Genomic DNA, 13,243 nt, shown 5'->3' with positions numbered 1-13,243 from the left:
ATTTCATAAAATTATTGTAATTTTCTATTTTCCTACTTTAGGGCTCATGACTATAGAATTTACAGGATGGTTAGTACTGATAACTTGAAACGAGGAAAGATATTAGCATCGTACCTCTGTCTGGGTACTAATACCAGCCAATTTCAGTGTTCTCGTTTGCCTGCGTCCCTGTGTCCTAGATGCATCATTTTTACCTGGGGACGCATCGTGTCAAATCAATGTGCGTCCCCGGGACGCAACTTTTTTGACACAAAATTGTCATTATTACCCGATTCCTTTTTTTTAACAAAGATTTACCGCACTCCAAACTTTTCGTCAGGCAGATCCGCCATTGATGTTTTGGTCTCGCGGTTCGAGTTTTCGTCTGCACGCCGATCTCGGCAAACGAGATCTCGTTGCTTCGGGATTACGTCATTGCTGTGGTGCTTGTCGTCGAGGGAAAGTGAAGGCTAAGTATGCCTCTGAAAAAACAGTTATTATTAGGTGAAAATCAACACAAAATTGGTAATTTCTTCAGCGTCAGTAATAAGTCGAAACATAATGCAGAAACTGATAACAACGGCAATAATTCCGACACGAAAAAACGGCGGAGAAATTCTTTGGAAGATCGCGGAGGCAGGAAAACGCGTGTGTTAAAGCGAACTATTCGACAAAAGAAAATAACCAAAAGAATACTCCTAGCAAGAAAAGGACTTTTCTGCCAAAATGGACTAAATTATATTCCTGGTTACGCTATGAAGAGGATGATAATGGATTGGACCTTGAGAAGGCATTACAACTCTTCCGGGCAAACCACGAAGAATATATGAACTGAAAAATCTTGAAGTGATAACTGATTTGTATTACCAATAAACTGTGATGATTAAAACTGAATGAATATAAGATTCATATTATGTATTTGTCGCTGATTTACAATTTCAACCCCGACAACACTAAATTTTGGGGACCCATAGATCTCTGTTGGGACCCATAGATTTTTCAGCATGCGAGTCCCCGGGATCCATCACTTTTCAGAGGTAAAATGAACACTACAATTTATTTTCACAATTATTGTCATACTTCTGTCTTTTAATCAGATTTGTCATTAGCAAATTTTTTTTAAAAGCAAAATAAAAATAATCATTTTTTTGAGGGGATGTGGCAAAAAAAACATGCATTCTGGGTTGAAACACAGTCAAAGGCTTTCCCTGCTCTGTGAGATCAAGTATTGGTAAAGCAGGGATTTCAGCTCGGCCTTTAAACACTCTGCTGAGGAGTAATGTGCTGAGAAAAAAGCCCGTGTCACGTCTGCATCTGCAAAATCGATCATCCGCTGCCGTTGCAGCATTTGTGTCATTCCGCACTTCAAAATGTTGACAACAGGTAGACGGTGGATACTAGTCAGACTCTGGAATGTCAGTTATTGAGACTTTTTGTGAGCACAAACAAGGAAACTTTGAAATGGTTAGTGTCAATTTGATCCGTTTTCACTTCATTTATTGACTTGTAGTATTTCTTTTGTGCTTCAAACTTCTTCTATTAAGCGTAAATATGGCATTCTGATTAATATTATGTGTTGGATTTTTAAGTCCAAAAACTGCATGCGCCGAACCATGACTGAAAACAGGCAACAGGTCGTGTTAGACAGCCACCTGACATATTATTATTATTAATATTATTATTACATCTGTGCATCCGTGATGTCAGGCCATAGATAAGTTTATGATTTAGTAGCCACTCAAAATAAGGAAATCTAGGCTTAAAACCCACTTCTATTCAATAGTTTATGAATGACCGATATTTAACAGTATCTTTGTATTATTTGTTATGTCAACATCCGTTGCAGCCTGGTCATCCTGGAAAGGGGATTACCTCATGTGCGGTCCTTTCTTTTGTTTTTTTTCATTTCCCTCATGTTGAGGTTTTGAGTTTTTCCTTGCCCTCATGTAGGTTTTAGATCAGGGGTGGTGTGATCATAGTCTGTAGTTGACTTGAACACACAAGGAGAACAGGGGAGCATTTTACATAAAACTCTCATGATGCAAAATTGCAAAATTGTTCTAAAGGTCCTCCCCTGAACCCTTTCTTTTAATTAAATCTCCTTGGTTACTAAAAGCAGATCAGCTCTAAAGTGTTTGGGCCTCAAAGAATACAAACATTATGGGCCAATAGCGCCAAGGATATTGTAAACTGTGCATAACAGTCAAAATAATGAACAGTGAGAAAATAGAGCTAAAATAACAGATAAAATGGTATCCTATGCAATCTCCCTTGCAGACGTCTAATATTAAAAATAGAAAGAAGCGGAAAAAACTTTTAAACGAACGGAGAGAAATCTTTCAATTTTAGTGCTTGGTTGTTATTTATATGTTGAAGGGACATTATGTATTATTTTGTGACTCCTAGTGGTCAAAAAAACTTTCATTTTTTAAGTAGAACAATTTTCATCTGAATAATAAGCAAAAGTACATTAACTTTCACATAAACGTGTGTTATCTGACATACTTGTAGGTCAAGAAATGTCACGAAGCGGGTCGGGAAGCAGGAAGTAGGAACTCATTTGCGTAGACGATCTGTCACTTTAATTGAGAAAGAAAAGTTATCCAACACACAAACGGACCAAAAACAAAACAAAGCAGGCTCAAATGCAGGCAAAACTACAGACTAGGCATTTAACGGGATCAAACAAAACTTGCAGGAATCTCTCATAATGTTACACCTAAGTGCAACAAAGTCCAACAAGCACAACAAGAATAAACAGGTATCAAACAGGCATGAACAGGTTTTCAACAAGGGTAAACAACGATCTGGCCAAGGACAGTTCCAAAAGGCACGTTTAAGTACCCATAGGAGTAATCAGGAAATACAGGTCAGCCGGTGTCAAGGGGCGGGGCCAGCTGGGCACCATGACAACCGTGCAGGACATGACATAGAAATATGTATTGGTTTTTCATAACATGGGCCTCAACTAAGGGAGCTGACATGACTGTTCGCCATCTTTCTGCAAAGGGTACCCCAAAAAATCTTGTTGAAGGCTTAGCACCAAAAAAGGAAAATTGTGCAGTTTTTTCATTTTGTGTCACAGTAGTTTGGAATCTTCCTTGTGCTTTGTAGCACTCGTTTTTTGTTGCTCTACACAATAGAGCGACATCAATTGTCATGTAATGCACAGTGTTCCTTTAATTTAACATTTCTTGCTCCGTTTAATGTACGACACCCTTCCAACACCAAAAAACCTGTACGGAAGGGGTTGAGGGAGGACCCACAGTACAGGCTATGTGGAGGGAGAGGGACACATACTGGCAAGATGCCAGACTGCTTTTGGCCAGTGAAGATACTGCTGGTGCTACGACAAGGTCCTCAGTGCACTGGCTTATATCTTGGACCAGGAAAGAAGCACCAACCCTAACCTGGTTTAACATATTCCATCCGGTTCATTAGGGAAGGGGAGAAACCGTCATCCTTATAAAAGACCAAGAAGAACCTCTTGCAAACAGCACGAGCATGGAATATGAGGGTAGACACGAGGAGAAAATTACACTTTTCCCAGGTAGTCCAAACTTCCCTGAGGACAGGGATGGTGATTTGGTCAGAAGAGGCCAAAAAGATCATCCCGATTGAGCTAACTGTACCATTGGAAGATGGGTGCTGCGAAGCCCATAAAAGAAAAAAACACCAAATTACATGAACTGGTCAAACAGTGCAGGGACAAGGGATTGCAGACTTGGCTATTCCCAGTGGAGGTCGGGTGCAGGGGCTTCCCAGCACAGTTTGTATGGGACACATTGACAGCTCTGGGATAAAATGGGAGGGAGATGAAGGCAGCTGCCGGTAGCATGGGGAAAGCCGCAGAGAGCCTAATGCTGGCTCTGGAACAGGAGGAAGGGGACCAGAAGAAGATAGCCAGTAACTGGTCATCACTGCCGGCCCACCAACCCGAGGGCATTGTGGTTCAGTGTCGAAACGCCCAGTCACTGTTGGGTACCACCTTAAGACATCTCTTGGTTGAAGGCTTCAGTCACTTTTTTAATGACTGGAAAGTGAGCACCTATTTGTAGTGTGTGTAGTATTAGACTGACATATTTAGATTCTTATCTAATATCTGTTGTTGTTTCATTTTTAGATGGTGAAATAATAAGTCAAATAAAAATGTCCAACATTGCCCTGTCTGAGATTAAAGAGCTTCTGAAACAAATGGTAATGCACCCTCACATCTGCTAAATTACAAATGCTGGGAAAAAACATTTCTTTTTAAACACAATATTTTAAGGGTGTGAGTTTGGTTTTGGCATTGGTGGGGTTATGGGTATTTTTTTAAGTGATCACATAACATTGGTGGGGTCAAAACAATGATCGATATTGGATGAGACACATCCCCGCCGTCCATGCCAAAACCACACCCTTGCAACATTTGAACCTTCACAGCCGAAAACATTTTGAAATGTTAATTTCTGTATTTAAAAATAACCAAATGTTGGTGCATAATCTTTTCATTTGTATTGACAAACTGTTTGGACTTTGTTTTACAGATTAAAGAGATGGTTTTTCTTAAGAATACAGTGATGGAGTGTGAGGCCTGTGGTGAGTTACCATTTTCAGTATTGACTACGCTGAATTGGCGGTTTTTGAACACACACGCATGCGCACATATCTGAAACACACCAGCAAGTCCATCTCTGAATAGGTAAAAAAAGCAAAATGAAGGTTTTGGATTGGTCAAGTCAGAGTCAACCACTGCGAGCTCTGATTGGCTCCCTGTCCCTATGTAAACCCAGTCCTGTCACTCTCCTGTTGTCAGTCTGTCTGCAAACCTCTGTGGATGCAAGGCAAGCCTTTTTTGACTCTGACTACTGCCTGTCCCATTTTTGCTCCCGTTTGTCTCCGGCTACGACCTGTTTTGATCCCGACCACCTCTGCTCCCCCGTCCTGGCTTATGACCCTTTTCTGATCCTGACTACGTCTACTCTCGCGTCCTGGCTTACGACTCGTTTCCGACCGCGACCACGTTTTTGCTTTCCCTGTCCCGGCTACCGACCTAATTTTCCGTCCCTGACACCGCCATCGCTCGCTACGGAAGATCCCCTTCCGTATTCGGATCACAATCCGAGTGCGAGAGCGACTTGCTTCCCGCGTCCATCGAACACCGGATCGTGGGTGCAACCCTTCCTCTTTCTTTCAATGAAACGGGTGGTAAACGTTACACAATTGGGTCCTGATTCCGTTCTGGTCGTGACAAGTTCATGCTAAAAACCTCTGTAATTGGCACGTTTGTCACAGTTTTGCAAAGAAGAGTAGGACAAAATTCCTCCACAGTGTTGCGACGGACTCATTGTTACTTCGTCGTTTGATTTCTGTTAACACTAAAAAAGGTGGGCTAACTGGCTATTAGGTTCAGTGGGCAATTACTTTTTCACATAGCGCCAGATAGGTTTTCATATTTTTGTGCCCTAATCAATGGTATCAATATTTCCAAACCCCATTTTGAAGTTCCTTGGGATATCTCTGTGTGATATCAAAATAAGTTTGATAATCTGAAACCTTTGTGAGAAATAAATATGCATAAAACACAAAAATCAGAAAGGGGAAAAATACTTTTTTACGGCACTTTCAATAAACACAACATATCTTCTTGTGCAGTTCGCTCTCTTCAAGTTTAGCGGCTTCAAACAGTTATCTGCAGGCTTTTAAGAACGCTAGACATGACTGACCTCTTCTTTACCCTTTAAAAACGGGTTAATAAAGTGTTTTTACACGGCCACAATCCAGTCACATAGACTGCTAAACATTTGCTGAATGTAGATCGCGGTCTGGCGACCATTCCTTTATGTTTTGTGTGGCTCCTGGCCATTTATTTTTGTTTTGTTAAAAAGCGAATTTCTGTTTATGTGTTTTTTTAATTTAATGTTGATACTGAGTTTGAGGAGTTCTTTGACACGTTTTTGTGCATGTGAATGTGATCAGGTTGGCAGTATTATTACAGAGTAGATAAAAGTGAGATTCTATGTGAAGAATAGCACGAGTAAAACATTATTATTTTGGTTATAAAAAGTGGGAAGGTAACCCTGATCGTTTGTTAAATCCATCCATCCATTATCTGCACCGCTTATCCTCAGAAGGGTCTCGGGGGTGCTGGAGCCCCTCCCGGCTATCTTCGGGCAGTGGGCAGGGGACACCCTGAACTGGTTGCCAGCCAATCACAGGGCACACAGAGACAGACAACTCACTCGTTCACTCACACCTAGGGACAATTTGGACCGGCCAAAATTACGTGACACGCATGTTTTTGGAATGTGGGAGGAAACCGAAGCGCCTGGATGAAACCTACGCAGGCACGGGGAGAGCATGCAAACTCCACACGGGGGCGCTGCGGTAGCTTGACTTGAACTCAGAACCTCTGCACCGCGAGGCTGCGCCTTTGTTAAATCCTTTGTTGTGAAGTTAATTTAATTTAATTTTGTAATGACCTGTGAGCACACAAGAAAAAACTAAAGTTCTGGTAAACGAAAAACAATTATAAGCTGCTATTGAGAATGAAAGAGATGACTCGGATCTCTTTACCCTGCAAAACAAACTTATTCTCTGTAACACTTGCATTTTTGTTTTGTGACCCGTTGCCCGGGTGTTACTCGGATCCTGGTTTTCTTAACAAATTTCATCCTTTTTGAGGTCCCCTCCCTCAGTCTGCTTCCCTGTTACACTGCTCCATCCTTTAAACCTAACAAGTATATTACGGTTAAATAAAATTCACACATATTGATGAATTATTTTAGACTTTTACTAGATCACAGCTGCCAATAAAATGATGTAATTTTCACTTTTTTTAATATTTGGTGAGATAGATAGATAGATACTTTATTCATCCCCGAAGGGAAATTCACATTTCCAGCAGCATCCCTGAGCTGAGAACAATACAATAATAAAGCAAAAAGAATACAATATACAAATACCCAGTGTGACGTGCAAATGCCCACTGTAGCGTGTTATATAGAATAACTAAATAGTGCTACACAGAATACCGGTACATATTGCAATAAGATTCGGTAATATGCAATGTAGGTGGTGTGGTTTACTGTGGGCTTTTACTCTGCCGGGTAGAGTTAAAGAGCCTCATGGCATGAGGAAGAAAAGATTCAAGTCAAGTAAAGTCATTTTTATTTGTATAGCCCTAAATCCCGAAGAGTCTCAAAGGGCTTCACAGATTATTACACTATATTACACAGACTATTTTTTCAGCCGACGAGAAGAGTAGGTTATTCATATGCTATGGAGTAGAAGTGAGTTTTAAGTTTAGATTTAAACATTTCCACTGAGGTTGCAGATCGGATCTCCGTAGTACAAGACAGTGACAGCAGTCTGTCGCTGAAACTGCTCTTCTGTCTGGAGATAATGCTGTGTAGTGGATGCGATGGATTGTCCATGATTGACCGCAGCTTTTCCAGTGCCCGTCTCTCAGCTACTGTTGTTAGGCTGTCCAGCTCTTTGCCCACAACAGAGCTCGCTTTCCTAGCCAGTTTATTGAGACGAGAGGCATCCTTCTTCTTGACCTTGCATATACATTGGTATTCTTTTATTCCGCATTTTAAAATGAAAGCCACAAATTATTTTTTCCTCGTTACAATTTTTAATCTCTTAAAAAAAATACATAATAATTGGACTTTGTTAAAGGAACAGTGTGTAGTATTTGACCACTAGATGAACTCTAAAAAGCACAAGGAAGAAGACAAACTACAGAGACTCAGTGACCAAACCATACAATTGTTCTTTTTGGTTTTTGCCCAGCCTCTTACAAGGTTTGTAGCAGAAAGATAGTGGACAATCGTGTCAGTTCCCTCTCGGTGAGGCTAAAATGTGGTTAAATATATAAATATCTTGACTTACGTGTATCGAAAAAAAATGCATCGTATGATAGTTCATGAATTTTTGCCTCTTATCAAATCAATGTTTTTTTTACAAGAAGGTGAAAAATAATACACACTGACCCTTTAAGGTTATCATGCATTTGAAGTTAATCCTCAATTGACCTTTTGGGAGTTTTGTTTTTAATTGAGTGATCTCTTGCCACTTTAGGGATGGGGGGCGGGCAGTCTCGTCCTTCCTGTGTGCCCAACCCTTGCTACCCTGGCGTGAGGTGTATGGAAACGCCTCTTGGTCCACATTGTGACTCATGCCCAGAAGGCATGGAGGGGAATGGCTCCCACTGCGTTGACGTGGATGAGGTAATGCAGACACACGGTGCAATAAAAGTAAACTTCTTTCTCGTGCTGAAATGAGAAACTGGAGAATGTAAACGTCCTTCTATCCATTTTCTGCACCGCTTGTGCTCACCCAGTGTTAGGAGTGTAGTTATAGTTACTCACTACTTCTACTAAAAAGTAATTTAGTTAGTGACTAAAATATTAGTTACCAGGGAAAGTAACTACTTTTGTTACTTTAAAAATTGTCAAATCATTTGAAATTCTTTTGATGAAATGAAATGATCTGCATTTATATAGCGCTTTTCAAGTCAAGACTTCCCAAAGCGCTTTACAGTCTGCTTCACATTTCCCAATAGCGGCTGTGCAGTCATGTATGGCGCTAACCTGCTTATTGGGGGTATTAGGGGTTCAGTGTCTTACCCAAGGACAATTCGACATGTAACACGGAGGAGCCGGGATTCGAACTGCGATCTCTTGATCCCAAGACGAGCGCTCTACCTCCTGAGCCACTGCCGCCCCCAATTGATCAAATACGGAACACCATGCTTACGTCTCTGACCAGAGTTTATCTTTTTTAGCTTAGCTCACTAAAGAAAGGCTCTTTTGGTTCTGAAACTGTTCTTCAGGTTGTTCTTGTTGCATCAATCCCTACATTGCCAATTAAGTAACTTTGTGCACGGAATGACTGAAAAAAGGGAGAAAATAACGATAATGACAAAAGTAGAAAAAAGAAGCAAAAGAAAAATACGATAACAAGAGGAAAAAAATAATAAATTTGACTTTTTTATAAACACATTAACACTGACAAACACAGGAAATATCCATCAATCCATTATCTGCACCGCTTATCCTCAGTAGGGTCGCGGGGGTGCTGGAGCCCATCTCAGCCATCTTCGGGTAGTGGGCAATGGGCACGGGACATTCTCAACTGGTTGCCAGCCAGTCACAGTGCACACGGAAACATACAACCACTCTCTCATTCACACCAAGGGACAATAAACCTGACATGCATGTTTTTGGAATGTGGAAGAAACCCGGAGTGCCTGGAGGAAACCCACGCAAGAATTGGGAATGACCAATAGGGGCATTCGGATCGATTCAAATATCTCTCATCTCATCTCATTAGCCGTACCGCTTATCCTCATTAGGGTCTCGGGGGGGCTGGAGCCCATCCCAGCCATCTCCGGGCAGTGGGCAGGGGACACCCTCAACTGGTTGCCAGCCAATCGCAGGGCACACAGGGACAGACAACTCATTCGCTCATTCACACCTAGGGACAATTTGGACCGGCCAATTCACCTGAAATGCATGTTTTTGGAACGTGGGAGGAATCCGGAGTGCCCGGAGGAAACCCACACAAGCACGGGGAGAACATACAAACTCCGCACAGGAAGTCTGGAGCTGGATTTGAACCCACGCAGGAGGTTCCCATGACATGAACTGTGCCGCACAAGCGCTAACCACTGCTCCGCCGTGCTGCCCCGATTCTAATATTCATTGTGTTAAAATTGAAATCAGTATTATAATATAGATACCAAAGATTTACTATTGCTCCTTTACATTTATTAATTCTGGTATCTAGATCCATTATCAAATTACTCTAATTTGGAAAACGGATTATTTTCTATTGTAAATATTTATTTTGAAATAACTCTTTTCACAGTTTTGTTATTATGATAGAGTCGACAAACTCTAAATATATTTGTTTTAAACATTTTGTAAAATATCAACAAGAAAATAAAACGCAACTTTAAAGGTGTAGGATTTAAAAATGGAACCCTAAGCAGGAATTTCGATATAGTCAAGTAAACAATTTTCGAAAATGGTGACCAGCTTTAGTTGTGGAACCCACCTACAAATCCAATATTGTGCTCAATATCCACAGCCAGAAATGAAACGTGTTAGGGAACCAAGCAGGTATTTTGGGGAGACCGGAGGACACCGTCTATCAATTACAGTACTCCATCCATTATTTTCTACATATCCAGTAGGGTAGAGTCGCAGGGGCAGCTTCATCAGCAGGGAAGCCCAGACTTCCCTACCCCCAGCCACTTCATCCAGCCAAACTGTTGGAAGGCGCTTGTGTCCGGGATGTTGTTCTTTCGGTCATGATCGACAGTTCGTAGATCGACCGGTAAATCGAGAGCTTTGCCTCTCGGTTCAACTCCTTCTTCACCACGATGGACCAGTACAGGGTCCGCATGACAGCAAACGCTGCAGTGATCTGTCTGGCAATCTCCCGTTCTATCCTAACCTTGTTAACAAGACCCCGAGATACTTCAACTCCTCCATTTGGGGCAGGATCTCATCCCAAACCCGGAAATAGGATGCCACCCTTTTCTGGCTGAGAACCATGGTCTCAGATTTGGAGGTGCTGAGCTTCATCCTAGCCACTTCAGATTCGGTTGTGAACTCCTCCGATAAGGGCTGAAGATTACGACGTGAAGAAACCGACAACACCACATCATCGCAAAAACCAGACATGCAATTCCAAGGTTGCGCCTAGAAATTCTGTCCATTAAAGTTATGAACAGAATCGGTGACAAAGGGCAGCATTGGCGGAGTCCATCTCCCACTGGAAACAATAACAGTACTGTAACATAAATTTGTTTTCAAACATGTACTGCCTAACTCTTGTTTTGTGTAACAGTGTTTGATGAAACCATGCCACATGGGTGTGCGGTGCAAAAACACGTCCCCCGGGTTCCGCTGCGGTCCGTGCCCCTCGGGATATATCGGTCCCCAGGTGCAAGGCGTCGGCCTCGCTTACGCCAATGCCAACAAGCAGGTAAACATTTTTACTTTGAAGTTATCATTTGTTACCCTCTATGAGTCACAAGTTGTAACATTCTATTTTTGGCTACAGACGAGGAAAAACATGCCATTTTTTTTCTCGCTATTTTGAAAATATATGACATCCAAAAACACTTTCCCTGAGTTTTACAATCCATATAAACGAGGTAAGTAACAAAAACAACAATTAACGTTCAATTTTTCCTATTTTAGAAAACACAATTAAATTTATTTTAATGTGTATTTAAATAAATGTGTGCTAAAAATGTCTTTCAGTCTGGTCTAGCTTTCTTTTATATTTGTTAAAATGTCTTTGTTAAAATTAAACCTTAAAACGAGACTATCCCTTCAACTGTAAAAACATTTGATTGAAATCACACCAAAACAAAGAAAACTTTAAACATGATTTTCTTGGGCTTTCAATACGAAAATGGTGGATGGTATGCCGTAATTCAATTGGCAATATCTTCAAAATAGTTCATCGTAGAGCTTGGGCTATGGTATCATTTTAAAGCTCATTTTTTATACAGTGGAACCGCGGTTCTTGACCATAATCCGTTCCAGAACCCTGTTCGAAAACCGATTTGTTCAATCACCGAAATCATTTTTCCCATTAAAAATAATGTAAATCGTTTTAATCCGTTCCAACACCCTGAATGTTTACCTTGAAAGTTTAACGTAAACATAAAGCTAATCGTACGTTCGCGTTATCGTAATCTTCAGTACGAAAGATTACGCTAACATGAACGTGCAAAAATAAAAAAATCAGGTCGTTTACAAGTCATTTAGCACCCGGGTCTCCACAACAAGTGGTGAGCGGTTCATCGGAAAGGGGGCTCCGTTCCAACACCCTGAATGTTGGGCTCCGTTCCAACACCCTGAATGTTTACCTTGAATGTTTAACGTAAACTAAAGCTAACCCAGGCTTATCGTACGTTCGCGTTATCGTAATCTTCCGTACGAAAAATTACGCTAACATGAACGTGTAAAAATAAAAAAAAGGATAAAGAAAATAATCATGAATAGGATTTCTTACCTTTGTGGTGGTGAGCAGAAGGCGCAGGTGGACAGTGGGATATTCCCTAGCAAGATCAGACACTCGCACACCTCCTTCATATTTTGCTATTATTTCTTTCTTAAATGCAATAGTTGTACGCACTACTTTTCTTTTTTCACCTGTAGCAACTTTGCTACTTGCACTGACTTTCTTCGGAGGCATAATTAGGGGCTAAAACACTCCGTTCACCGATATTAAAAGCGAAAGCAAAACGAAGCACGTCCGCACGCAATGACAGTTGGTCGTACGCCGCTCAGCATCGCATCCTAGCGTACGCACTCACGCATTACCGGCGTTCGAACAGCGAAGCAAGAATTTCTCTAAATTTTTGGGCGGACTCCGATTTGGTCGAACTGAGAGACGTTCGAAAACCGAGGTTCCACTGTACTTTACATTGATATCAAAAACCCCAATTTAGTATTTGCTACACTGTGACTCTTTTCGCTCGATCGGGTCACATTTTATGTTAACCATTTATTAGTGCTTTGAAAGAAACAGATCTAAATCCATAGTGTAATATCTAAGGCTGCTTAATTTTAACACAGTCTGAGTTCACCACATTAAGCTCAAGAATTTCAAGAATTGGCATAATGTATTATACAGCATGGCACGGGGGAGTTTACAAGGTCTCCCCTGTGCATGCGTGGGCTTCCTGCATGAACTACTGTACCTTTTGCATTCCAGGAACATGCATGTTTGGTTCACGGAAGACCAAGGTTGAATATCTTTTGTGAGAAGCTTGAGGGCTTACTTCTTATTACTTACTTATTTTCTAAAGTAATTTAACATATGAATTATCTCATCTATTTTGCATTGAACTACAGAAATTAAATGGTAAGCTTTCTAAATATTTTTCATTTCAAGCTGTATGACTCTATGTGAAATGGCCGTTAATAATGTTTCATCTTAAACATGAACATTTTGAGGTCTACACAGCACCTATTAAAACCTATTCGTCTTTCAAAGGTGTGCAAGGACATCGACGAGTGTGACATCCACACAAACGGCGGCTGTGTTGAGAATTCTGTCTGCATGAATACCCCAGTAAGTACTGCTTTTTAGTGCTAATCAAAAATAACCTTTTTTTGCACTTGTGTTTGTCTCAAGAGAATGTCATACGAGGGAAAATATTATTTGCTAAGGTGGATTTGGGCTCTGTCGGCCTGGAATCCAAAGTTGCCTGTCCAATACAGTGGAACCCCTTCTAGTGGGCAGTGGA

At 41.1% G+C, this 13,243-nt stretch overlaps 1 protein-coding gene across 1 annotated transcript in view; it reads left to right on the top strand.

Moving 5' to 3' along the window:
• comp (cartilage oligomeric matrix protein) overlaps nt 1-13,243 on the top strand; it is a 43,974-nt gene that overhangs the window by 3,179 nt on the left and 27,552 nt on the right. Inside the window, exons 2-6 of the mRNA XM_088350194.1 lie at nt 4,103-4,176; nt 4,509-4,560; nt 8,047-8,195; nt 10,825-10,962; nt 12,991-13,068. Coding sequence (XP_088206320.1) covers nt 4,103-4,176; nt 4,509-4,560; nt 8,047-8,195; nt 10,825-10,962; nt 12,991-13,068 — 491 coding nt within the window. The remainder of the gene's footprint in view (nt 1-4,102; nt 4,177-4,508; nt 4,561-8,046; nt 8,196-10,824; nt 10,963-12,990; nt 13,069-13,243) is intronic.

This window comes from Urocampus carinirostris, chromosome 12 (genome assembly GCF_059441175.1).
Source record: "Urocampus carinirostris isolate Australia breed hairy pipefish chromosome 12, RoL_Ucar_1.0, whole genome shotgun sequence".
In the NCBI taxonomy this organism is placed as follows: Eukaryota; Metazoa; Chordata; class Actinopteri; order Syngnathiformes; family Syngnathidae; genus Urocampus; species Urocampus carinirostris.
The sequence above is the reverse complement of the archived record's forward strand: the minus strand, read 5'-3'. Positions and strand labels throughout refer to the sequence as shown.